This window comes from Sus scrofa, chromosome 18 (genome assembly GCF_000003025.6).
Source record: "Sus scrofa isolate TJ Tabasco breed Duroc chromosome 18, Sscrofa11.1, whole genome shotgun sequence".
Classification (NCBI taxonomy): Eukaryota; Metazoa; Chordata; class Mammalia; order Artiodactyla; family Suidae; genus Sus; species Sus scrofa.
Window position 1 is genome coordinate 2,781,316 of NC_010460.4, and position 25,178 is coordinate 2,806,493.

Sequence of the window (25,178 nt, forward strand, 5' to 3'; positions counted from 1 at the left end):
GTCTCTGCATTTGTTTTACTGCAAGACGAAAACTTCTTCTAAGCCAGGAAGTTGGCAAATAGAGCAGTTGGGTGTGCAGGGTGTTGCTGGGTTGTGCATGCGGAGCTGGAAAATCGCAAACGCTTCCGGGGGAGGCATCCGGTCAGCTCCGGTCCTTGGGATGTTGTCCACGTCCTTTGCTTTTGGGGGGCGGTGGGGGGAGTGAGGATGACAACAAAACAAAAGAGAAGAGCCTCTTTGTCTCAGGTCAGATCAGAGTTCCTCTCCCCAGGGGACGAGCGCCTCTGTCCAGCGCGGGAGCAGCGAGGGGGTCGGAGACCTGTTGCGTCTGTAGGATTTTAAATACTTGTGCAACGGTGAAGAAACCAAACATCAAACTTCTTGGAGCCCTTCCTTCCCGCAAAGAAACATGCACTTAACTGGCGGGGGTTGTTCTGTCCTCACGTAGGAGATACCCACAGTGTCTTCCTTGTTAAAAAAAAAAAAAAAAAGAAAAGAAAAAGGATGCCTCTGGCTGCAAACATAGGCCTGTGCACACCAGCTCCGACTGAGGCCAAGGCTGGGAGCACTGAGCCCAGGGAGGGGAGGACGCCCAGGGCAGGGAGGCTGGACTCAGAAACACACTTTGAAAAGCTAGGCATTCCACCTTGGACACCCCGTATTTTACAATAAAATGGGTTTTTTTATTTAATGTAATTTTCAAGAATTGAAACACACAAAAATGCAGGGGGAGAGTGTTCACAATTTTGATAACCACGGTTGTAAATAGAAACATTCATTTCTCATAAGATTATAAATATTTGCTACTGAAACTGGAAAATGCACATGTTGGATAAACGAAAAAATAAACATAAAAAAATAAAAAACCCAAGAACTTGGCTTCCGGCTAAAAAGGCATTATCGTTTTCATTGTTTCCTAAGCAGCAGATGGTTATTCACAGAATTTTAAATTACAACTTTTGTTCTTATAGTTTTTTTTTTTAAAAAGGTTTACACTAGTATGTACAAAGTGAAACTAGTATCGCAGTGAAATAAAGAAGTTTAAGGCAAAGAGAGAAGTTCCCCCTCCGTCCGCAGGGGCACAGCCACGAGGCCTGTCTCAGCCATGGGCACGCCCCCTGGGCTGTCCCCATGCAGATGGACGTTTGGACATAATTCTTTTTCCATACACGAAACAGAAGACAGTGTGGAGTTATAGATAGATAGATAATGCGTTTGTTTATATATATGTACTTGGTGGGGGATATATTGAATATATTTAATTTACACGGTACCACACCTTCGAAAAATAAAATGTATATTTAAAAAAAAAAGACAAAAAGTGATAAAAAAAAAAGGTTATTTACACATTTTTCTTCCTTCTTCTAGATCCTGGAGAATTCTGAGTTCTTTTAAAAGTCAAGGTAGCCACACGGTCCAGAACTGCAGACTCATGCACGCCTGCTTGTGTGAGTGTACAAGAGTATCACACACACGCACACCTGGTTACCTTGAGGAATGCTCTCTATAGCAGAAGCGGCCACTTAGAAAAAAAAAAAAAAGAAAGAAAAGAAAGGGAATTAAAAAACAAAGGAAAGGAAGGAAATGTCAGCTCCCTCTCCAGGCCTCTGCCTGCCCAGAGGTGGAGGCAGCGGACTTGGGCCGCAGGGCTGGGGCCGTGGTGGCCACAGGGGCGATGTCCAGGCCTGGAGGAGGAGGCGCCCCACCTGCCTGGCCCCGTCGGCCCTGGGCCCAGAGGTGGGAGAGTGGGTGCTGGCGGCCGGGTGGCTGGACAGGGGACAGCGACATAGACGCAGACAGAAGAAGCATGCAGGGAGGCAGAGGCCAGGCCTCAACGAGGAGGAGGAGGAGGAGGAGCAGAACGGGGAGAAGGCGGGAGGAGGGGACCGGGCCTTGGGACCCGGCCCAGGGCAGACCCGGCCTCTGGGCGCGGTAACTGCCCATGGCCAGGCCTCCACCATCCGCCCCGCCAGGGCCCTCTCTCTGCCGCTGGCGAGGCTGGGGATGCGGCCCCTCCTGCCGTCTTCCCCCAGCCCACACACACAAAGTGGCAGAACTCAAAGACCAAGTAGGAGCTCTTTATTCGGTTCACAGTCGTGTGAAATGCAGCAATAAAAATCTTTGGACTTCAGCAAGTTGTTTTCATTTTTTTCTTCTTTTGAAATTAAAAAAAAAAAAGTGTCCGATGTCCCATAACGGAACTTAGGGGATTAAAAAAGATGAAACCCTAGGCAGCCCCCTTTGCAAAAAAAAAAAAAAAAATCATAAAATTAGCACGGTCTCTTCAACAACAACAACAAAAAATAACAAAAAAAATACTTTATAGTCAGACGTGTTGGATTTTACACCACCTGTAAATTATATATACATAGAATGAATATTGCAGAACCATAGCTAATACACGATATCGTCGCTATTAATGCTGGTATAATCTTTATACACTGGCCCTTTATGTGTGATTTTAAATTATTGCATTGTTTAGCTGGGACTGAGACTGGACGTGGCGCCCGCCCCCCCTACTCGCTGTCCGACTTGCCCTCCTTGGCGGTGGTGGAGTGGTTGTACAGGCCCTGCGCCATGAGGTGCACGGCCAGTGTGTTCTTGTTGCCCGTGGCCTTCTTGATCTTGGCGCGTTTGTTCTGGAACCAGATCTTGATCTGCGACTCGTTGAGGCTGAGCTCCTGTGCCAGGCTCTGGCGCCGCTGCTCCGTCAGGTACCTGTTGGTCTGGAACTCCGCCTTGAGCCTCTGCAGCTGCTCCGCTGTGAAAGCTGTGCGGGGCCGCTTGTCCTCTTTGTTGGGGTTCTTCTTCTTTGGTTTTCGGGACCTGGGACCTGGGCGGGGCGTGATGGACAGAGAGAAGGTGGGTGAGAGGGCTGGGGACTGCCTGCTGACAGTGGGTCGGAAGGATGCAGAGACTGGGAGGGAAGGGGCTGCCCAGGGCCAGCTGGCTGACCTGGAGGAAAGTCAGGCTGGATGTGAGGCTGGGACGGGGCAGGGCTCCCACCCACCTCCGGACCCCTCTCCTGAGAGTGAGGAGGGGGCCAGGGAGGTCTGCATGAGGGCTGAGTGTTCAGATAAAGGGCAGGCTTAGGGGAAAGTCTCCAGATAAAAGGGAAACTCCTGCAGAAGAGTTAAAAAAAAAAAGAACACCCAAAACTTTGTGGCCAGGCTTTTTCTAGCCCTTTCTGAGGTTCTATCCAGGAGTAAAGATGCGGGGGGGGGGTAAGGTGCTGGGAGAGAGGTGACAGGGGAGGAGTGGAAGAGGTGGGGCAGCCCCAGTAGCAGGAAGAGCCCTGGAGGGGGTAAGGGGACCCCACAGGGGACACCCTCCAGGTCCCAAGGGCTGCGGGAACCTGAGAACAGGAAGGGCCCAGTGGGCTACCCTCCCCTTGTGGGCCAAGTTCACTGCTCCCTTGAGGGACGGAAGGGAGCACACATACCCTTTCCCGGCTTCCCATCCCTTCAAACCCACCCGGCTGCCCCCGGCCCCCATCCAGGGGAGGAGCACCCTGACCGCTTGTGAGTTGGGGGGCCCAGTTGACCCTGAGCAGAAGGTTCACACTTCTGCCCCGCCCCTCGCTGGGACACCCCACTGAACTTGAGGTGGGTTTGGGACCGCGGTGGTGGGGCTTCTAGGACCTGGTGATAAGGCCTGAGAAAGGAGAGCAGAGGGGAGAGGGCCAAGTGTTTCTCCTTATTGGTTTCGGGAAAGTCAGTCCCAGCACCAGGGTGTCCCGAAGAGGGGGTGACGACTGCTAGTCTGGCCTCTTAATCTGTCAAGTGTGTGAGTTAACTTTGCAGGGCTTCTGGTCCCAGCTTCTTCCGAGGCCGCCCGAGGCGGGAGGCGGGAGAAGGCTGGACCTCGGGCCGCCAGAACGGCCAAGCCCCCACCCGGCGCCCTCATCCAGGGACTGCCGGGCCACTCTGCGCAGTGGCGGAGGGATCCCCGCACCCCGCAGAATTGGGACCCAGGAGGGTGGACCAGCACCCGGGGCTGCGCCAAGCGAGGGGTCTGGGCCGGTCCGCAGGCCCTGGGGGCGCCCGCCGGGAACTCCCTCCCCCTGAAGACAGAGCCTGGCGCTCTCTCCCCGAAGCAGGCTCAGAAAGAGGGGCCGGGGCTCCCTGGAGAGGGGGCGCCAAGGACTCCGGGCCTTTTGGATTCTAAAGCACACCCACGTTCACACCCACCACGCGCACTGCCCCGGCGCGCGCACCCTCACAAACCACCGTCGCGCACTCGCCGAGGGCGCCGGCTCCTCGCCCACCCGCCTGGCTTTTATGGGGCGGGGTGCAGATTCGGGGGCGGCGGCCGGCCTCCCCAGGGCACGCGCGGATGGTAGGAGGTGGCTCTGAGAGGCCGAGACAGGCCGGGGCGGCCCCGCACCTGCTCGGCCCCCACGGTAGCCCGGGAGCCCCGTGCTGCTGCTGGTCCGCCTCCACTCCCTCTCTCTCCGCCCCCAAACTCCTCCGGTCCTGGGTCCCCTGCCCGCACGAAATCAGCCCACAGAAAGACCCAAACCATGTTACAGAAAGAAAATCTCCCTATAACGTGAATTTCCACTTCCTTTTCTTTCTTAATTTTCTTTCAAAATGCACACACTTATGGAGTCACCGAAACAAGACCAACCCCCACCAGAAAACTGTGTTGCTGCTTTTTTTAAACACCAAGAAACATACATCTTATTTGATGGGGATTTTTTTTTTTTTTTTTTTTAAGTCCAGGAGGAGGACCAGCAACGGAGCCAGGCCTGGCCGCCCCGCTCCCGAGGGCCACTGGGGCCTGGCTGGGCCGCGACTCGGGCGCCGCACAAAGCCTGGCCCAGGCTCCTCGCTGGCCGCATTGTGAGCCTATATGTTAATTAAATATTAACAAAGGAGAGTGGCGAGAACAATGGAGCAAATTTCAGATCTAGCTGGAGAAATTCGGATATGGCCTCAGATCCACACACAGCATTTCTGCAGGAAGGCGGCCAAGGGGTGACTTAGTTGCGCCGTGCACTAGGTCAGCAACACCCGCAAACCAGTCGAGGGTTGGAGGGGGGCAGCGGGGGTCTGGTCTGTGCTGCCAGCTCGGGGACAAATGGAGTCTGCGCCTAATGGCGGTTCACAGCCGCAGACTCGCATTTAATGTGGCTGATGTTTTCTACAGGGTTATGGACTTAGCTTTAAAATATCTCAGATTTATGAAAAATACGCCCGAAGCTCTGCACACCTCTACAGGCTCCCCCCCCCCAACATTCCCTCTGAAATCTGCTCTTTTCCTACAGGGAGCTGCCCCAGGGAAGCTCTGGGAAAGGTCCTTTCTATTTGGGGATTGCAGGCCGCCCTCCTCCAAGCTGTGTGCACGCCGCCGGCTCTGCAAATAAAACCAGGCACAGGGCAAAGAGTGCCTCTGTTTTCATCCCTTCCCTCCCTGGATGCCCCCACGCCTCCTTAGTTAGCCCCAACTGAGGAAGGGCGGCCAGCCTTGCTTTCATTTCGGGCTGCATCTGGGGTAACTGGGTCATAAGAAGAGTCATGGACTGGGGCAGGCTGGGTGTGGATCCCGGGGCTGGACTGAGTTGCAAGGATGAAGAGAAGGGTTGAGAGTGTGAGCTTCCGGGCATGTTTTCCATCCCCCCCCCCCAAATAAACTTCAGACAGGGGAGGGATGGGCTCGGGGCTGCGAGGAGAGACCCCTAAAAGGCAAGAGAGAAAGGAGGTTCTGGTGCTTCTGCGGCTCTGAGACGTCCGTACCCCCTTGTGAATTGTTCCTGCCCCCTCTCCTCCTGGCCACTGCCCCATCAGCGGTCAGCGTCAGCCGCACACAATGTCGCTGTGTGTGCGTCTTTGTGTTAGGGGAGAGGGATCCTGGTGTCTTCTTCCTCCGGGTAAGTTCCCAGGCCAGCGGTGCCGGCAACCCCGCGGCGGATCGGGACCCGGGTTCCCAGGGCTCACCTGAAGAAGGCCGGTCCGAGTAGCGCGTGCAGTAGACCCAAGCCGGCCAGAGCATGGGCTGCGTGCCCAGGTTGGCGCTGGCCTGCGAACTGTCCGAGTCTGAGCTCACCGACAGGTCGCCGCCGCCCAAGCCGCGGGCCTTGAGCGCCCCGTCCAGGGGGCCCCCTGGCTCTCCGCCTTTCTTGGCGCCGCTGTGCAGCGACAGCGCCTTGGAGCCGCCTTCGCCGTCACCGGGGGAGTCGCCACCGCCACCGCCGGGCAGCGGCCCGCCGGCACCGGGCGCGCCGAGCACGTTCTGCCGGGGTTCCCGGCCGGATCCCAGGAGCTGCTCGGCGCCGCCCGCGCCGCCGCCTCCCTCCGCGCCGCCCGCGCCGCCTTCGCCGCCAGCTCCGCCGCTTCTGCCTCCTCCGGCGCCGGCACAGCACGTCCCCGCGTCCTTTCTCCGGCCAAACTCGGGCCGCAGGATATTGTCGATGAAGAAGTTGGTGATGCGGTGTGGATGCTGGTGGTTGCCCGGCGCCTGCAGGACCGCGGGCAGCATCAGAGCCCGCCGGCGGCCAGTGTCCGCATCGCCCGGGCTGCTGCTGCTGCTGCTACTACTGCTGCTGCTGCCGCCGCCGCCGCCGCCGCCGCCGGGGCTGGATTCCGGCTGCCGCTGCTGCCCCTCCACAGCCGCCGCAGCTTCGCTGGGCTTGGGGTCATTCTCCTCCATGCTGTTCACACCAAATCCCAAACCGGTCCTCCGAGGACACTCTCCAGTCGGCCCTCGGCCCGCCCGCTCTGTACACAGACTCTCGCGGCCAGCCCGTGTCCCTACCCCGCCGAGTCTCCCGAAGGCGTGCGCAGCGGCCGCAGCCAGGGCTGGAGTCCTACGAGTCGCCGGCGCGCTCAGAGCCGAGCCACGTTCATCCACGAGTTGAGTTAGAAAATAGGAAGAGTCGCCCGGCGCCCAGATGCCGGGAGATTGGAAAGAGTCCGGTTCTCGTCTTTGCAGCGCACCCGGGCGCTAGACAGTCACAAAGGTCCAGCGTGGACTCGGGGCGCCGCCGGGCTCCGCGCTCCTCTCCACGTCCGGCTGCCCCCGGTTCCGGCGCTGCAGCGGCGGCCGCCCGGGGCTGGAGCTCCGCGCATGCAGGCAGCGCGCTCCCTAGCGCTCACGGCCGCCGGGGCCCGTTCGGGCCGCCGCCGCCGCCCGGCCGCCCCCGCCCGCGCGCCCCGGCCGGCCCTCGAGGGTGCGCGGCGCGAGCGGTCAGCGCGCCCGCCGCCGCCAGCACGCACATGGAGGCCCGCGGGCCCGCGCTGCGCTCGGCCGGCCTCGGGGCCCCCTCCGGGCGGCCGCCGCCCCGCTGCGGGCCGGGGCGCCCCACCGGCGTGCGGCCGCGCCCCCGCCGAGCCCCGCCGAGCCCCGCGGCCCGAGTCGCATGGGTGAGCGGCGGGAGGCGCGGGCCGGGCCGGGCCGGGCTGGGCCGCCCGCGCTCCCTCGCCGTCTGCGCGCCCTCGCCGCCTCGGCCTCCGCGCGGGCTCGGAAATTTCCAGGCCACTTAGCGCAACCTGAGACACTTTGACTCTGGATTTTTGTTCTTATTTTTAACAGAGCCCCCTCGAGTGACGTCGCGGGCCGGTCTCCTGGACACGTGCCTCGGGCCAATGGCCGCGGCGCCGCGCGCCCACGTGACGCGCCGGCGGCCGCTGGGTGACAGGAGCCTCCCGCCGCCCCTCCCCGCCGCTGCCGCCCCTCCCCCCTTAAAGCGGCCGTGTCCTCGCGCTCCCGGTGCGGGAGCCGGAACCGGCGAGACCGCGACCGAGTCCCCGGCCCTCGATGGCGTGTTACCCCCGCCGCTTCTTGGTTCAGGGATCTGCGATACCCTCGTGCCAGCCCCGCCAGGTCACCCCAGCGTACATAGGCGGACCAGCGCTGGAAGCCTGCTATTTTTAACATTTCCATATTGTTTACCGTGGGGGAAAAAATCCCACAATTCCTTGCACAAAATGCATAAATAACATTAAATGAGCTGCCGAGATACAAAGGGACTTTTGTGGTCCACCTTCCTTGCTGGTGTAGGGGGGGATTGTCACTTACGTTTGACTTTGGTCACCCGGCAGATGCCTGTCTTAAACGCAGAGCTGGCGCGCAGGACCTCTTCCTACAGACCCTGCTTGTAAGTGTGCGTGTGTGTGCGCGCGTGTGCGTGTGCAGGGAGCCGCGTGCATAGGGTAGGATTCCAAACCGGGACACCGATCCCTCCTGAAACATGCATGCAGATCCAGTAGAGCTTGGGACTCCGTGTGGGGAAAGAAAGAAAGGAGCATAGGGGGCTCTAACTGAGTCTTCTTTTCTGGAAAGAAAGGGAGAGCTGGCAGTTCAGCCAAACCTTCAAAACCACGTGGACAGAAAATCTTCTAGAGCAGTGGCCTCCTGCCAGTCCCCAGCCGGTCATCTGCCCACCGCCCCCTCCCCCAAGTCCTGGCAGAGGGGCTACCAGGAGGACATTCTCCCAATTTCCTTTGTCTTAAAATCCTTTAAACTAGTTTTTCAGGAGAGCGGGGTCCATCTGAAAAAGAAATTAGAAGTCACATGGTGGAGTGGGGGCCCCAAATTGTTTCTCCCTTCCCCCCTTTTCTCTATCCCTTTCTGAACTTCCTTTCCAGCTGCTGTCAGAATGTCCAACTTGAACTTCTGTTTCCTCTTCTGCCCTCTCTCCTCCTTTTGGCTCCTTTGTGTTCACTCTTCTTTCCCTTCCTCCAGCTGCAGACACCCCCACCAAACACCAGGTTGTTACCCCAGCCACGCCTGTCCATCATTTAAAATTTACATGGAAATTTCTGGAGCTTGAGAAACATCCAAAAGGGCTACTCTGAGGGTGCTGGAGCGCTGGCACAATAAAAGCACACTGGAGCCGGGTGGGAAGTGGATGGGGAGGGGCTGGGTGCCCTAGGTCTGGCATTCCCAGGTGGCTGTGGAGTGCCCAGCCACTGAAAGCCACTGTGGAGCTGCCCTGGGCCTGGGGCAGCCAGCAGGATGCTGTCAGGCCAGGAAGGATGGAGTAGGGTCTGGACAAGCAGCCCTCTTGGCCGTGTGACCGCCAGGCCACCTTGAGGCTTGAAGGCTTGACCCTGGCCTGGCTCAGCTTTCCTCTGGTCCCCACCCTGGTTCTACTCTCTTTCCACCCCGGCTCTACCTTTCTCCCACTACAGCCTCCAGGTTGAGGCCTGGAGTTGAACTAGAAGCAATAGTTACAAGGTGCTACTCTGGGGAAAGTTAACCCGTGGAGGAGGGGCATGGAGCGGGCAGGAGGCAGTTCTGGGCTGACTCACTTGGCCACTCAGTGCAGTAGGTGGCTGGGTGAGGGAGGCTCTGGAGGCAGATGGGGAGGCTCGGTGGTCCTCTGTGAGACTGGAGCAGGTGGAGAAGCTACGTCTTGCTTGGGGTGACTCTTCTCTCTTCCTCTCCAATCCCCAACCCCAGTGGAGAGAGCTTCACCAAATTATCGGGCAAGGCGCACACCCACCAGCCACCCTACCTGGGTCTCAAAAAATGAAACCCCTAGCCTGCTGCACCTGGAAAAATGGGGCTGGTGAGGTTTAGGAGAACACGCTCTTTATGCCTGTTTAAAATGTAGGAGGAAAATTTCCTGCAACTCTGGAAATATCCACTTACGCCGGGTCTCCAGATCACCAAGTGGGTAGAGGGAGGGCCCAGGGCTGGCTGGTTCCTGCAAAACCATCCCTGTCCCATGAAAACCAGGTAGGCCCGCTCCTGAGAAGTCTTTTCCAATGTCTGGGCCATCTCTGCCTCTGATTGTCTTGGCGTTAACTGAGCCCAAGTGTTGCACTTCTGCTGGGTTTTCTCCTGCCATCCAGACCCAAATTACTGGCTCTAGGATGAACTCTGCAAAGCATCCTTGTCCTGTCCAGGCCCCCTCCCTTGGGGGTGGGGTGGGGCAGCAACTGGCAGACCTTGGCCTCTGGGCCGCAGGTCAGGCTGGTGTGGGGAAGCAGACTGATTTTTGAGTTACTGGCCTGGGGGGAGGAAGGGCCTGGTTGGGGGGGGGCAGAAAGGGATGGGGAGAGAAAGCATGAGAGTGTCAGGCCACCCAAAGCCAACCCAAACATGAACGTCATTCCAGAAGGGAGTGCCCCTTGAGAGTGGGTGCCACCCAATGTTATAGCAGAAACTTGGTTTGTACTGGGCCTGAGCGCCTGCAACATCTTACAGACACAGAAATCTCAACAAGCGGTTTCGGGAAGCACTAAAACATCCGTGAGGCCTGACCAGCCAGGTGGGATCTGGGCCACCACTGCCTGGCTGTGCTTCCAGGGGGTGCATGGGGGGCCACATTTCCAAGTCTCTGCTCCAGACCACGGACCCGCAGTGCAGAGGCTGTGTGCTCACCGAGCCCCGCTGCCCCAGTCTCCCACCCTGCCAGCCACCGCGACCCCGCAGCTCGGCTTCTCTATGGGAACAGGCGAACCAGCACTAGATGTTTGTTTCTGCCCAGCATAAAGTGAGGCTGTGGCCCGGAGCATCCATCCTTTCTCCTCCGGCCAGGTCCAGGAGAGTGCCCCCAACCACCTGCTTACAGAGAACCAGCCTCCATCCTTCCCGGGCCCTCTGCACAAAGGAAGACCTTGGAGAGTATTAGGGCAAGGCAGTGTCTGGACCCGGTGGAGCATAGCACTGCGGTAACGTTCCAAATAAAATCTGTGCAGAGCAGCGGGTAGCAGAAGCGCTCCTGGAGACGCTGGGCTCCTGGCTGCAGATCCAGCCTCGGTTTTTTCTTAAAGCTAGGCAGACGGAGGGTGACTTTTCCAGCCACTTTGCTGTCCCCTCACTTCTCTGGGTGGGCGTGGGTACACTCAAAGGAAAAAGGAAAAAAAAGCCAGGAACGCAATGTGAGCGCCGTTCGCTTGCAGGGGTCCTTGTCCCTGGGTTGGTAGAGCGAAATCTCAACCCCCGCAGAATCAGACCGGGGAGCCCCGCGCTGGTGGCCGAGAGCCAGCTCCGCGCGGCCGGATCCTGGGCGCCTGGCTGGGGAATCCGGGCGAGCGAGAAGACAGGGCCCAGCCAGCCAAGAGTCACCCTTGGCTCCAGGTGCTCCCGGGTGACACCGGCCTGCAGACAAAGGCTGAAGTGAAGGGGCACGCGCAGTAGGGGGGCGGCTCGGGCGGGGGCGGCGGCGCCGAGGAAGTGCCTGTGCGCTCACCTCCCAGCCACGCACCCTCCGCGGGACGCACCCAGCGAACTTGGGGCTGGGGTCAGGAACCTCGGCCGAGTAGCCCCAGGGAGGAAGGGGTTAAGCGCAGCAGCAGAAGGCCTGTAACCGGCCTGAAGCATCAAGGAGAGTGGGGCGCTCCGGACCGGCGCCTCTCCCTGCCCGGGGGGCGGGCAAAGGGCGCTCAGCTCCCTAAAGGCCCCGCAGGGCGCCCGAGCCAGGCCGACGGGTAGGTTGGCGCCCGCGGAGACCCGGCTGAGGAGGGCGGCGAATAGCGAGCGGCATCCGGGTCTGGACCTGCCGCGAGACCGGGAGAGGAAGCGGCTTGTGCTCGGCCAAAGCCCCGGGGAGTCGCGAGCACCAAGTGGGTGAGGCACCCACTGGAGACCGCCCGCCTGTCCAAGCCACAGGGAGAGAACCGAGTTTTGTCGCTTAGCCGCAGCGCCTGGCTGGGAGGGCTGGGGAGATGGGTGGATTATGGGCAGGTCTCCAAAGCTGCAGAAACCGCTCCTGAGCTGATTTTTCAGGGAAATGGATGCTTCTAAAGGGGAATGGGGGCGGGGGGGGGTGTCACATCTTTAGCGCTTAGGAACCCACACCCCATATCATTCTTCCTCCTGGGCCCCTCCACCCACTCTCTGTTGGCTTTCTCGAGGGCCAGGTGGCTCTTGCCTTACAGGACCTGCCTTGGGATTCCTTGGGAATCACCTTGTGCCCTGGGGGCCCCTTTCCAGCTCTTCCACTCTGTTTCACTGCTCGTGTCCATTCCTGTAAAATCTGGATGCCCCTGGAAGCTGGACCCATTTCCACTCCCCACGGACCACAGTATCCCCTCCAAACAGACGGAGCAGCCTTGCAGGGTCAAGGTTGGGAGCTGCCCATGACCTCACACCTCCACGGTAAAGAAAATGTCCCCTCACAGGTGCAGCAACCCAGAAGGAAGTGACATCTTCGAAAAATCCAGAGGCAAATCAGCAGAACTGGTTTGGCAAAGGAATTTGAAGAGAGGCACCTATAGCTTGAGCTGACGAATCACATGAAAACAAGAGGAAAAGATACAGGAAAGGATAATGAGTCATGAAGAAAATCAGCCACCCTCTCCGCTCTTACAATTACTTACGCATAGGGGAAGACATTCTAGTATCTATCCGCGGTCTTTCTTTTGATCTTTGCAAGGAAAACAAGAGAGTCCAAAGGAACCTTGGAACACCTGCTTCCTTCCCAGAGTGTGAAGTTTCTTCTCTTTCTTTCCTTAGAAGCCACAGAAAATCACAGAGAGGCTAGTGTAGCCTAACTCAGGGATGCTGACTTCACCCAAATTTTGGAAACATGTTTTGAGTGACTAGAGAGTTCCAGAATGTGAGACAAGCTCAGGTTTAACTTAGACCACCTGGATCCAGCCCAGCCAATGCACCTATAGTTAGGGAGACACATAACTCATTAGTCTAGGTTTATGTCAGGAAGAAAAGATTTTCACCGTCACCCCCAAATACCCACAACTGAACAGAGCTTCCCTGGGGGAACTCATGTAGAAGAAGGTACTGGCTGAGTTGGGGGAGATTGATTTTTTTGAAACCTATCTTCAGGTTAGTCATGACACTGTATCCTTTTATTTTATCGAATGGAAATATATTAACATTTATAGTTTGATATAAAAGGGTAAACCTAAATGGTGAAGTGAAATGAAAACATTGCTAAGTATGATTAAATTGTTGATCAATTACACCGAGTTCGACAAACCTGGTTGTTTCTTTAGCGTGAGTCAGCAATGAACATTCTCAGTGTACAGTATGGGGGTATGTCCCTCGGTACATTCCTGTGCTAAGAAGAACACTCTCGAGAGGAGTGGTGGCTTTTAAGAGCACAAAGGCTTGGTGATGAGCCATCACCCAGCCTGGTGGATGCCTGGCCAGCCCGTGGTGGCTGCACTCAGGGCTTGCGTACCAGGGCCCACAGCCCTCTGGGCAGCTCTGGCCACTCTCCTCACTGCTTCTCCCTGCCTTCACTTCCGTTCTGTTCCCACATCCCAGCACAGCTTGCCCACTTAAGGAAAAGCCCACCAAAGCAATATTTTAAAGTTAAAGTACATTTTAGAAGTGCTCATTCTCCCCCCCCCTTCCCTCTCCCCAGGCCTTCTAAAAATATTAGTATATTTCTCTGCAGGCAGCTCTTTGTGTTGCATCTTGTGTTGCAGAAGAGTTTCAGGGGTTTGTGTCTCCTATCAGTTAATCCCCTAAGACACAGCAGCCCCTGTGATGACGGCAAAGTGGAGGAACGCTATGCCATCTGGAGCATAAACACAGGCTGGGGAGAGAAACGCGATATGCACCAGGATTTCCCAGATATGTAGCTAATGCCCTTAAATTCCTAGGGATTGACACCCCACCCCAGCTACCGGGAGCCTGAAATGCGAGCTGGCCTAATTAACTACCCATTTGAGCTCTCCGTGTGCAGGGCCAGGGCTAACTTTGGCGGCCGCGGAGCAGCCCCTGGGTTTCAGATGTTGGGGGCCCGCGCCGAGGGCGAGGGTCTGAAGCCGCCAGCGGGGACTGAAGTTTTGGTGCCAACACGCTCCGGCGGCAAAGCGCAGATTCCCCAAACAAACGATACATTTGGGGCGACGCTTTTCTCTCTTAGGTGCAGATGCATATACAGCTGCTGCTCGTGCAAAGCAGCCAGGAAAAACTCAGCCCTGAAAATAGAATGTGAAACCAAGCTTCGACCGTTAGGAAACCTCGATCCGGAAACATTTCCCGAAATCGGAGGCCAGAAAGGATTTCGGATCAAGACGAAATCCAGAGGCGAGCATCTGCCAAGGACTGAGACCGGGCCGCGTGCAGGTTTGCAGGATCTCCGCCCGGGCGAGAAGCTCCTTTTCGTAATGGAAACAACTCCTGGAAAGCACGAAATCGAGCCAAAAGAAAGCGCTTGCCGGTCAGCGAGGGGCGCGAGGAGAGCTCCCTCTCCGGGAACCCCGGAGCCTCCCGCGTCGGGGCTGGCGGATGGGGGCGAGGTGGGGTAGACCTTGCTGGGGTCCTGGGTGGCAGGGCGAGAGCACACCCGGCACCCACTGCGATCCCATCTGCTCCGCCGAGCGGGCAGGGGGAGGGGCTCCGCGCTCCCCGCATCTCCCAGTGTCGCCTAGAGGTGCTTCGGCGAGTACCCAGCACCAGGGTTCTCCGCCCGGGGGTAGCGGTCTCCGTTGGAAGCGGGGATGGGGCGCCCCAAGCCGGATTTTCCCTCGGTGCGCGCACGCGTGGCGGGAGCGGGCCTGTGCAGGTGGGGGCGCCGGCCTTTGCTGGCTCGGCTATGACCTGGTCTCTTGCTTCCAGAACTGGCAGCCTCTGTTGGAGGCGCGGCTCCTCTACCCGTCTCCAAAGTCCCTTCCCCGTCTCCCTGCGACATCGGGTTGGGTGCCGGGATCCCTTGCTGGACTTTGGAGTGCGAGAGCCCCAGGAGGCCCTAAGCCAGTTTCCTCAGAGCGCCCCCGCCACGCCGAGCGTCAGAGTAAGCCCCGAACCCTGGGCGAGCTTGGATGTAGGAGTGATTCCTAGACACTGACCGGGTGCCCCGCAACACCACCAGAGGGAGGGAGGGGGCGCTGTGGCTCCGGCGCCGGCCCTGCCCTGGAGCCCGTGAGGGTCTACACTCGCGCCCTCTGGCTCGGAGCAGGCCCCTGGGGATGCGCCCGAGCCACGTTCCTGCCCTCTGGCAAGGAAGGGACCCCGGCCCAGACGAGACGCTTGGCTTGACAGTGAGGTGCTGGGAGTCGGAGCCCGAATCTTTGAGACAGCCTGCCTACTTGGCTACGAACTTCCCTCCGAGCTGAAAGCCTGTCCCCTCAGGGCCCCAAGTTCCGAGGGTTGCGAGACCCGGGCACCCGCGAGGAGGCTAAGGGCGCGACTGGAGCGGGGGCCCCCTCCGCGGGGCCCAACTCCCCGGGAGCTCCGGGCCTGGGGCTGGCGCGGCCCGGCGCGGATTTGTGAATGAACCGCTGAGCTCTTTGCAGCTCACAGATCAGAGGGCTGCGATCGCCCCACCGACGTGGTCCAATGAGCGGCTGCAATAGCGCTTAGCGACAAAGCCGGCCACGGCCCGGCTCGGCGGTTCCGCGCTGCGCCGGGCGGGGACGCGGGAGGGGCCGAGCCGAGGCCGCGACTTCAAAGCCGCTCGTTCGGGCTCAGTGAAAGGGTGGCGCTCCGGGGTGGCACCGTCTGAAACTGCATTTCCCCCACCCCCACCTCCGAAACGCCCACAGGCCGCCCTGACCGCAGTGACCCGAGCTTCCGGCCGCCTCTGGCCCTCCCTGTGCGGGTCCTTCGCGTCCCCCAGGGCCCCTGGGCGCGGTCTCATCCCCGCTCGGGTATCCACAGCCTCGAGGGTCTGGCCAGACCCACTTCCTTCTGCAGCCTGATGATTCAAAAGGTTCCCCCATGCTCCCACCTTTTGAAACGAATGTCTTTCGTTGCCCGCCTCGTGTTCCGGTTGTTGGGGAGAGGGCACGCAATTGGGTGGCCCGCCGAGGAACCCGGTCTCTCTGCTTGCGGGTGGGGGCGCGGGGAGAGCCCCTCCGGAGAGAAATGCCTGCGTAAAGCGGCCCTCTGCCCTCTCCACTTCCCCGCTGGCCAGGGGGCCCACCGCTCCAGCAGCGCGCCCCTAAAAGACCCCCTAACCCCGCATTTAGCTGCCCCCCCCCCCCCCCGCTTCCGCTGCCCGCTTTCCAAGTATGCGCACTGTTTTTTTCCTGGGGAGCCATGGGGAAGGGGGAGGGGAGCCTGGAGCGCGGTGGGGGCAGGGACGTCTGCTTTAAGGGAAGGAGGGAGAGGTCAGAGGTTAGGAGGGATTAAGCCTTAGTGGCTCCGCTCATCCTCAGTGGCCAAGGGACGGAATCCCTGAATCAGGGGATCCAGACATCTTTTTAAAAAAAGAATTTGGGGGGTGGGGACGGGCGTGGGTCCAGTGAAGACAGGAGAGTCCCTGTCGCAAAGAGGGGAATGGAAGGGCACAGACCGTGGAATCCAGAGGGTGCCTGGGTGGGGAGCTAGAAGACCTAGGAGAAAAAGGAGCAGCCTCGTCCCAAGGTGACACCCCCTGGAGAGTCTCCCTTGGCAGGGGCGGGGGCAGAGGCCGCCCTCTCACCTGCACCTGGTCCCCAGACTCAGCTTCCACCCAGGGAATGGTGCCCCTCTGAGAAGGTGGCTGTTTCAGGGCCTGCCTCTGCCCTCTCCCCCGCTGGTACCGGCTGGGGAAGACCTGAAGGAAGGCCCCCCTCTGCGTCCCCCTCCCCAGATTCCCCAGCATAAATTCCCTCTGGGAGGAACTGCTCCCAGCCACCAGAGGAGCTCTGACGTTTGGAGACTTCCCAAAGCTGCGCAGTCAGGTAAAAGGAAACTGCAAGGTAGATACATCCTTTGCCACTTAATCCTCCTCCGCCCCCCACCCCACCGCCCCCCCTGCCCACAGCCCTGAGGATGGGGCCTTAACTGCGTAGCATCTCTGCCCCATGACAACAGAGGTTTCTCTCCGCTCTGAGACCCCTGCACCTGACCAGCTCCTGGCCACCTCTGCTCCCGGGTCTAACGGGCATAGTGGCACATTTAACCGTCCAGGTGGGATCTGTTGAGTCCTTCTCCTCACCATTCACCCAGCTGCTCTGACAACGCTCCTCGCGGACAGGCCTGATTCCTCCTCCATCACCCGGGTCCTCAGCTGGCCTGCAGGCTCTGTCTTCCAAGCCCCTCCTACAGTCACCGTTTCCACCCCTTCCCGCCCTCTGCTGCCATCTCTTCTCCCACCTGGAGGGCTGGCCTTTCGGCCTCCACTGGCCCCTGTGGTCTGTTCCCTGTCCACCCTTCATCTACACCAGCAGTTCCCAGGAATTCTGAGGATGAGACACGGTCCTAAAATGCCCCTCACAGCCCCATGCGACTTCCCTCTGCCACCTCCCTCACCCAAGGATGGCTGGTCCCTGGGCTGGCTCCGGGCAGCGAAGCCTTCCCACCTCACAGAGGGTCCCTCTCGCTGTCCTTGCTCTTCCATCTGTGGCGCATTCTTCCTCCAGACTCCTGTGCTTCTGGGTGCAGCCCTGTGAATGCGAGCCCCCACCCTGATTCTTCCCCAGGACAACGGAGGTGGACTCCAGGGCTAAGCTTTCATAAAGCTCATACTTTTTGCTGTTTCTTCAAGGACATTCTTAAGGGAATGGCATTTTTTAAAGCAAAACTCTGAGCTCATGACTGTGACTACAACGCCTGCTGGTGCGGTTGGAGCTTTGACCTCCGTCCTGCTGAGGCCTCGGCCTTTTACTGGCCTGCGTGCCCGTGGCTGAGTGGTGACAACGGTAAAAAACAAATCCGCAGAACTGTCCAGATAGTTGTGTGTAACCCTCTGAAGGCTCCTAGGGATCTGCCAACCGCATTTTGAGTACTGCTGCACTCCAGGAATGTTTCATGAATGAATGCATTTTTTAGGGCGAAGTTCCTGGGCCAGGGATCGAACCCGGGTCACAGCAGTGACAGCACCGAATCCTTAACCCCTAGGCCTACAGAGAACTCCTGAATGAATGCATTTTACTGCAGGCTTCTGAGGTGGATACACAGTCCTTACTGCTGCTCTTGACACCAGATGTGTTTCAGAATGTCTTTGATTTTGGAAAGGTGACAGAGGGTACATAGTGTGTGTGACCAGTGGGGGTGACGGGGCCTGTAATCAAACCCATTACTGTTTCTGCCATGGCAGCTCAGGAATAGTTGCATTTGTGGCACATCAGCCATGAGAAGCCTCACCACCATTCAGGTCAGGTTTTGCCACCGAAGTTTCTTTTCTTTTCTTTTTTTGTCTTTTCTAGGCCCGCTCCCGCAGCATATGGAGGTTCCCGGGCTAGGGGTCCAATCAGAGCTATAGCTGCCGACCTATGCTACAGCCACAGCAACATGGGATCTGAGCCGTGTCTGCGACCTACACTGCAGCTCATGGCAACACTGGATCTTTCACCCACTGAGTAAGACCAGGCATCAAACCTGAATCCTCATGGACGCTAATCAGGTTCATTTCACTGAGCCACGATGGGAACTCCTACCACTGAAGTTTCGAAAGTGGCTTTCATTTCAAAAGCACTTGAGTTTTGTAGTCAAAGTCCTCTATCAACATTGTCATGGGCCAAGGGTGCCACTGGGGACAGAGGTTAGCAGCTGGCCCAGCCGGAGGTCCAGCGCTGGGAGGAGAAGTGAGACTCAGACTGGGGCAGTGGGGTCCAGGGTTGCTGTGCCTCTGCTCCCGCAGTCTCTCCTTACACTGCACGGTGCAGCCCACCAACCAGGGCTCAGGATGCGGAGATCCAGGTCTGGGGGGGCCCTGGGCCTCCTTCCCTGCCCCCGCCCCTAGCACCCAGCGCTGTGTCTCCCACCCATGTGGAACTGCAGCTTCTCAGGGCCCTGGGAGGGCTGAACACACCCCACGCCTTCCAGCTTCCAGGCTTTTTCTTCTTTCCGTGTCACTCTTGAGAATCCAAGTTCCATCAGGACTTGGGCAGCTTGAAAATTGTAAATCCTTTTTTTTTTTTCAGCTGCACCTGTGGCGGGCAGCAGTTCCTGGGGTAGGGATCGAACCTGAGCCACAGCAGTGACAAAACCAGGTCCTCAACCACCAGGTCACCATGAACTCCCCCAAACTGTAAATCCTAAGATTGAAAAGGAACTTTTTTTTTTTTTGTCTTTTTTTGTCTTTTTTGTTGTTGTTGTTGTTGTTGTTATTGTTGCTATTTCTTGGGCCGCTCCCGCGGCATATGGAGGTTCCCAGGCTAGGGGTTGAATCGGAGCTGTAGCCACCGGCCTACGCCAGAGCCACAGCAACGCGGGATCCGAGCCGCGTCTGCGACCTACATCACAGCTCACGACAACACCAGACCCTTAACCCACTGAGTGAGGCCAGGGTTGAACCCGCACCCTCATGGTTCCCAGTCCTATTCGTTTCCACCGCGCCACGACAGGAACCCCCCTCCTTCCTATTTATTTATTTATTATTATTATTAATTTTTTTTTGTCTTTTTCAGGTGTGCATGAATGGCATATGGAGGTTTCCAGGCTAAGGATCTAATTGGAGCTGTAGCCGATGGCCTGTACCAGAGCCACAGCAACACCAGATTTGAACTGCATCTGCAACCTACACCACAGCTCACAGCAATGCCCAGATCCTGAAACTCACTTAGCAAGGCCAGGGATCAAACCCAAAACCTCATGGTTCCTAGTCAGATTCATTAACCACGGAGCCACCAAGGGAAATCCTCCCCTCCTTCCTTTTTATTTTTTTATTATTATTATTATTATTTTTTTGTCTTTTTGCTATTTCTTGGGCCGCTCCCGCGGCATATGGAGGTTCCCAGGCTAGGGGTCGAATCAGAGCCGTAGCCACCGGCCTACGCCAGACCCACAGCAACGAGGAATCCAAGCCGCGTCTGAGACCTACACCACAGCTCACGGCAACGCCGGACCCTTAACCCACTGAGCAAGGGCAGGGACCGAACCCGCAACCTCATGGTTCCTAGTCGGATTCGTTAACCACTGCGCCACGACGGGAACTCCCTCCTCCTTCCTTTTTAAAGCTGAGTAATATTCCATAGTGTCCCATGTTTTCTTTTCTTTTCTTTTTTTTTTTTTTTGCTATTTCTTGGGCCGCTCCCGCGGCATATGAAGGTTCCCAGGCTAGGGGTCTAATCAGAGCTGTAGCCACCGGCCTACGCCAGAGCCACAGCAACGCAGGATCCGAGCCGCGTCTACAACCTACACCACAGCTCATGGCAACGCCGGATGGTTAACCCACTGAGCAAGCGCAGGGACCAAACCCTCAAACTCATGGTTCCTAGTCGGATTTGTTAACCACTGCGCCACGACGGGAACTCCTTTTTTTTTTTTTTTTTTTTTTTTCTTTTTTTTTTTCCATGTTTTCTTTATCCACCATCCCCTCTTGGACACTTGGGTGCTCTCACCTTTGGGCTACTGAGAATAATGCCACCATAAACCTGGGTGTGCAAATATATTTTTGAGATCCTGTTCACAGCTCTACAAGCTTATCTCTCTAGAGATAAACTCTAGCTGCAAAATGCACGGGGAATTTGAGACTTAGTACACAAAAAACCCTGAAAGTTAAAATAGCCTGTTGATTTTTGTGTTAATTACATGTTGAATGTTACATATTTCGGATAGATCAGGCTAACAAAATTAATGTTAATTTTACCTGTTTTATTTTTAGTTTTCTTCCTGCAGCTGCTAGAAAACTCTAAATTACTCACGGGCACAGTCTTTGTGTCTTGGACTGTGTGGGTCCAGAAGAACGAGCCTGCACCCATTAGGGAGGAAAAAGCGTGACATCACAGGCCAGAGCAGAGGGAAGGAAGGGAGGTGGCGGTCCAAGCGGCTGTCAGGGCGGGTGTGTTTTCTACTCGAGGCGGGGGCAGGGAGGTGGCTTTGGGAGTCTATCAGACTCTGGGGCTGCTGAAACAACAGCCCGTAATCCTGGTGGCCTCATGCAACAGAAACTGATTCTCTCAGGGCTCTAAGGAACTTGCTAGAAGTCCAAGACCATGCTCCCTGACACCTGTAGGGGGATCTTTCCCACCTCTTCCTCTTTTGATATTGCCCGCAGTCCCCCAAGGTCCCAGCTTGAAGCCACATCACCCCTGCTCTGCCTCCGTGGTCACAGGCCATCTTCCCCGTGGCTGTGTCCCCTCCCTCAACTACAAGGACGCAGTCACCTGGGATCGGGGCCACCCTTCTCAGGCATGGCCTCATCTTAACCCTGATGACATCGCAAAGCCCTGATTGCCAAGTCACTCTCCTAGGTACCCGGGGATACGACTCCACACAGCCCTTGGGGAACAGCACGGGAGGTGGGTGGCACCTCGCTTCCCTCAGCCCTTCGAGCTCTGCTGAGGACCCGCCTCTGTGGCCCATTCCTAACCCCCCACCCATCCCTCAGTCCCTGTTTATGAACTGAGGGTGGCAGTGGCTTACTGGGTGTCAAATGAGCTTAGGCTGAAGCACGGCCTGGCGCATAGCACGTGCTGTTTGTAGGGACGTTCCCCTAAAGGCAGAGGGAGGCCATGGAGAGTTTTCAGCGGCGGAGTGGGATGCAGCCGCCCTGTTTCAGAACCCCGTTTTAGGTGAGCCTCATCTTAGAACCACACTGTTCCTGCCACCTCTCCCCGCCCCATGCATTGCCCCCAGCTCCACGTGGCTGTCTGCATTCCAGTTAATTAAACTTGACACAATGAGAAATTCGGTTCCTCGGGCTCACTAGCGACATGTCAAGTGAAGATGAGGCCAGAGTCCTTGGTGGTACTAGGAGGGGCGGGGGTGGGAGCCAGGAAGAGGCCGAGTAAGAGCCAAGGAAGGTGGGATTGCCATCCCCCACCCCCCCAAACCTGTGAGCCTGATGGTGGAGGGGAGGGGGAGGGGCAGAGAGCAGGGCGGAGGGCGGGAGGGGGGTGTGAAGGGAGCAAGGCCAGCACACGCTTCTGTGCCGAGGAAGAGGGCGGCCGTTCTCCAGGACAACCGTCCGTGTCCCCCTAGAATTCACATGAGGAATCCTCACCCCAGGATGATGGTGTTAGGAGGGTGGGGCCCCCGTGAGTGGGATTCGGGCCCCCACAGAAGAGCCCCCAGGGAGTCCCCCCTCCCCATGTGATGACCCAGCGGAAAGACCACTCTATGGACCAGGAATAGGTCCTCACCAGACAACAACTCAGCCAGTGCCTTGGTCTGGGCTTCCAGCCTCTGGGCAGCGGGAAATGAATGCTGCTCAGGCCGCCCCATCTCTGGTGCTGCCCTAGCAGCTAAGACAGGGTGAAGGGTGGGGCTGCCAGTGTGGGATGGACTGCCGGGAGGGGTGACCCCTGGCTGCACAGGCTTCCTGGCTCAGCAGTGATGCCTGCAGCTCGAGTGGCTGGGACCTGGCACAGGGACAAGACGAGGGGAGCCCACAGCACAGAGGGGAGGCCGAGAAGATGGGTGGACAGAGGGCGTGGTTGGGGAGGTCAAGGTGGGAGGAGGCGGGTGGGGGGAAGGAGGAGGGCTAGAGACTGGCCTCGCCATCTCTGGGTGGCCCTGTGCCCTGGCCTGCTGGGGTCTCCCACTCCTGCCCTGCATGCCCTCCTTCCTGCCCCCCCCCGCCAAGTTCACAGTCACTGGCTTTCAGAGACAACCCCCCACCCACCCTCTTGGTATCTGTGTTGGGCCTGCAGACACATGTGTGGTTGCTGGAGAAGTCTCCAAGGACAGGGACCACGATGGCTTGTCCCCAGAACCTAGCAGCTGCAACAGGTCTCACTGGTGGAGTGAAGGCTGTGTCCTTGGTACCATTCTAGAATCTTCTCTGGGGGATTTGTTGAAATCCCGAGGGCCCACGGGCTCCTGTACCAGTCAGGGCTCTCCAGGATCCAACAGGAAGAGTCATTAAGAGATTTGTTTTGGAGAGTTAGTTCACGAGGTGGTGGGCCCGTCATCTGGGATCCTTGGGGTGGCTGCAGGCTGGGAGCTCAGGGGGAGCTGACTCCGCAGGCGGGGGGTGGCTTCCCCTTCCCTGGGAAACTTGGGGCTCCCTCTTGGGCCTACAGCTGACTGCAGAGGCCCTAGTTAGGGAGGGGCTTTTTCACTTAGAGCCACCTGGCTGTAGGCGGTAATCCCTCCGCAAACCCGCCCTGACTGTTCCCCGGGGCTAGCGTTTCCGGACTGTGTGCCAGGGCATCCCCACGTCACCCACAGGCTCAAGGTGTGCTCGGATCCACAGGAGTTGGAAGGCAGGGTCCTGGGCCCGCCCCGGCCTGCGGAGCCTGACTTTCTTCCAGCCTGGAAGCCTTCATCTCACCGCCTTCCGCTGCTCGTGGCCCTGCCTGCGTCTTCAAAGCCCAGCCCTCCAGCCTCTGCCTCGGTCTCACTCCCTTTTTCTGGCTTTGACCCTCTCTCTTCCTTCTTATGAAGACGCGGGTGAGCGCACCGGACACTCCCAGGTCAGCACCTCCAGACTCGGTCGCATCTGCAGAGTCCCCTCGGCCGCATCAGGTCCCTGTCCTAGCGCCCGGCAGGCGTGGTGAAGCGCCACAGACGGGGCGGCTTACCCAGTCTACACCTGTTGCTCACAGTCTGGAGACCGGACGTCTGAGATCAAGGGGTCAGCAGATTCTGTGGCTGGCGGGAGCCCACCTCCTGGGTCACAGATGGCAGCTGCTTGCTGTGTCCTCGGTGGGGAAGGGTGAGGGGGCTCTCTGAGGTCTCTTCTGTTAGGGCACTGACCTCCACTCAAGGGGCTTCTCAGGACCTCAACACCTCCCACAGGCCCCGCCTTCCAGAGCCCCGCCTCCCACAGGCCCCGCCTCTCAAGACCCCGCCTTCCGGGGCCCCGCCTCCCACAGGCCCCTCCCCCAGGGCCCCGCCTCCCGACACCATCACTGCGTGGGTTAGTCTCCAACATGAACTGGGGAGGACAAACATTCAGTCTGTGGCTGTAACACGTTCTCCGCTTGTGGGGACTGAGACGCGGGCAGCTTTGGGGGCCATTCTGTGGGATACAGCATGTCTGCAGGGATGCCTCTATGAATTGGGTCCTCTCACGCAAGGGCACCTGGGCGGCTCCCTACGAAGCTGACTCTTGGTCTCACCGAGCCCTACGGAGTCGGAGGCACCACTTTCGGGTCCAGGCTGTGACTCCAGAATCAGCATTTTCAACCAGCCGTCGGGTTGTTTCTTGCACGCTAGGATTTGATCATCTCTCTTCTAGACAAAATGTGGTGGGGACCAGCAAACAAGGCAGAGCAAAGCCCGGCACCACACCCCCACCCTGCGGTGCCTCCCCTAGGCACCAGTGGGCACCCTGATTCCCTATTTCCGCTCTCTGGGTGGGTTTGCCTCTCCAACGACAGTGGGTTCCTGGAGGAGACAGTCTTTTTCCCACACTGCCCGCAGCTATGGAGCCTGCAGGTCCTGGTCGGAGGAGCCCGGAGCCCTTGGCTGCACCTTGCAGTGCCCGGTTGTGGGTACCCGTGATGCCTCCACTGACCTGAGGGGATTTAAGATACAGAAACTATGATTTGTATTCAGAGCCTCCTGAAGACTGGAGTGCAAAGAAGAAATCATTTCTTTCAAGCCACACGCCCTTGGCTGATATTAAATGTTCTGCATATGACGCTTCAAGTCTGTGCCTCCTCCAGGACGGGAGATACAGTGAATGGGGTGCTGGGAGGAGCACAAGAGGGGAACCCGCTCCTACAGTCATTAAGCCCCTGAGCAGCTCTGGGCGAATCCCCACACCTCTTTGTGCTTCTGAGACGAAGGTTTAGGGCGAGTCCCTTCTGCCACCAGGATGCCACCTGGGACTGTTCCCGTCCACAGGTGGCCAGGCGGAGGGGATATTTTCTAGGCTAATTGAGCATTGCCCCCAATTCCACCCGATCCGAGAAAAAGGCTCTGGATTATTCACGTATGAGAAGATGGCTTTAAATAGCACCTCAATTTGTGTCCTCACCCATCGGGCGGGTCTCCGTGGAGACCAGGTGCCCAGGGGAAGCGTCTCTCGTCTTCCTCCGAGAAGCGTCTGGCAAGAGTGAGCTGTCGCCCCCACCAGGGAGGGGACCCGCTTCCATCTCATTTCCGTGTGCGGGTGCTTCTCATGCTATGACAATTAAAAAGATGGAGAAACCATTTGCATTTTCCTGGGTGTTAATGACCTTCCAAACCAGTGTTCAATTGTCTCGTTTAAAACAGCAGAGCTCACGTTGCATGAATAATTCAACGGCTGCCGAGTTCTCCCACGTAGAGGGCAAAAACCTCATTTTTGACCTAGTTCCTAAAGTTGAATCCATTCGTGTCATCTTTATACACACTTAATTTCCGTTTTTTTTTTAAGGTATACCTTCTTTTACTCAGAGATTTCCTAAGTAAACTTAGTGCCAAGGTTCGGGGACTTAAACTGACGAAGCAGAGAGCTAATTTGTTTTATCTTACCTGAAGCCTTCCTTTAATGAGTTTTCTGTCTTGAG

The 25,178-nt window shown here is 57.8% G+C and overlaps 1 protein-coding gene across 1 annotated transcript; it reads right to left on the reverse strand.

The window, feature by feature from the left end:
* On the reverse strand, positions 662 to 7,126 carry EN2 (engrailed homeobox 2). The gene is made up of 2 exons (XM_003134527.4): positions 5,940 to 7,126; positions 662 to 2,833 (listed from the first exon to the last, which is right to left on the reverse strand). The coding sequence occupies exons 1-2, from the start codon at positions 6,649 to 6,651 to the stop codon at positions 2,517 to 2,519; spliced, it is 1,029 nt and encodes a 342-aa protein (XP_003134575.1). The 5' UTR covers positions 6,652 to 7,126; the 3' UTR covers positions 662 to 2,516.

Coding starts and splice junctions, on each gene's coding strand:
- EN2 (XM_003134527.4), bottom strand. CDS start 6,651: ATGGAGGAGAATGACCCCAAGCCCAGCGAAGCTGCGGCGGCTGTGGAG. Junction 2,834..5,939: donor CTCGGACCGGCCTTCTTCAG/GTGAGCCCTGGG, acceptor CGCCCCGCCCAG/GTCCCAGGTCCCGAAAACCA.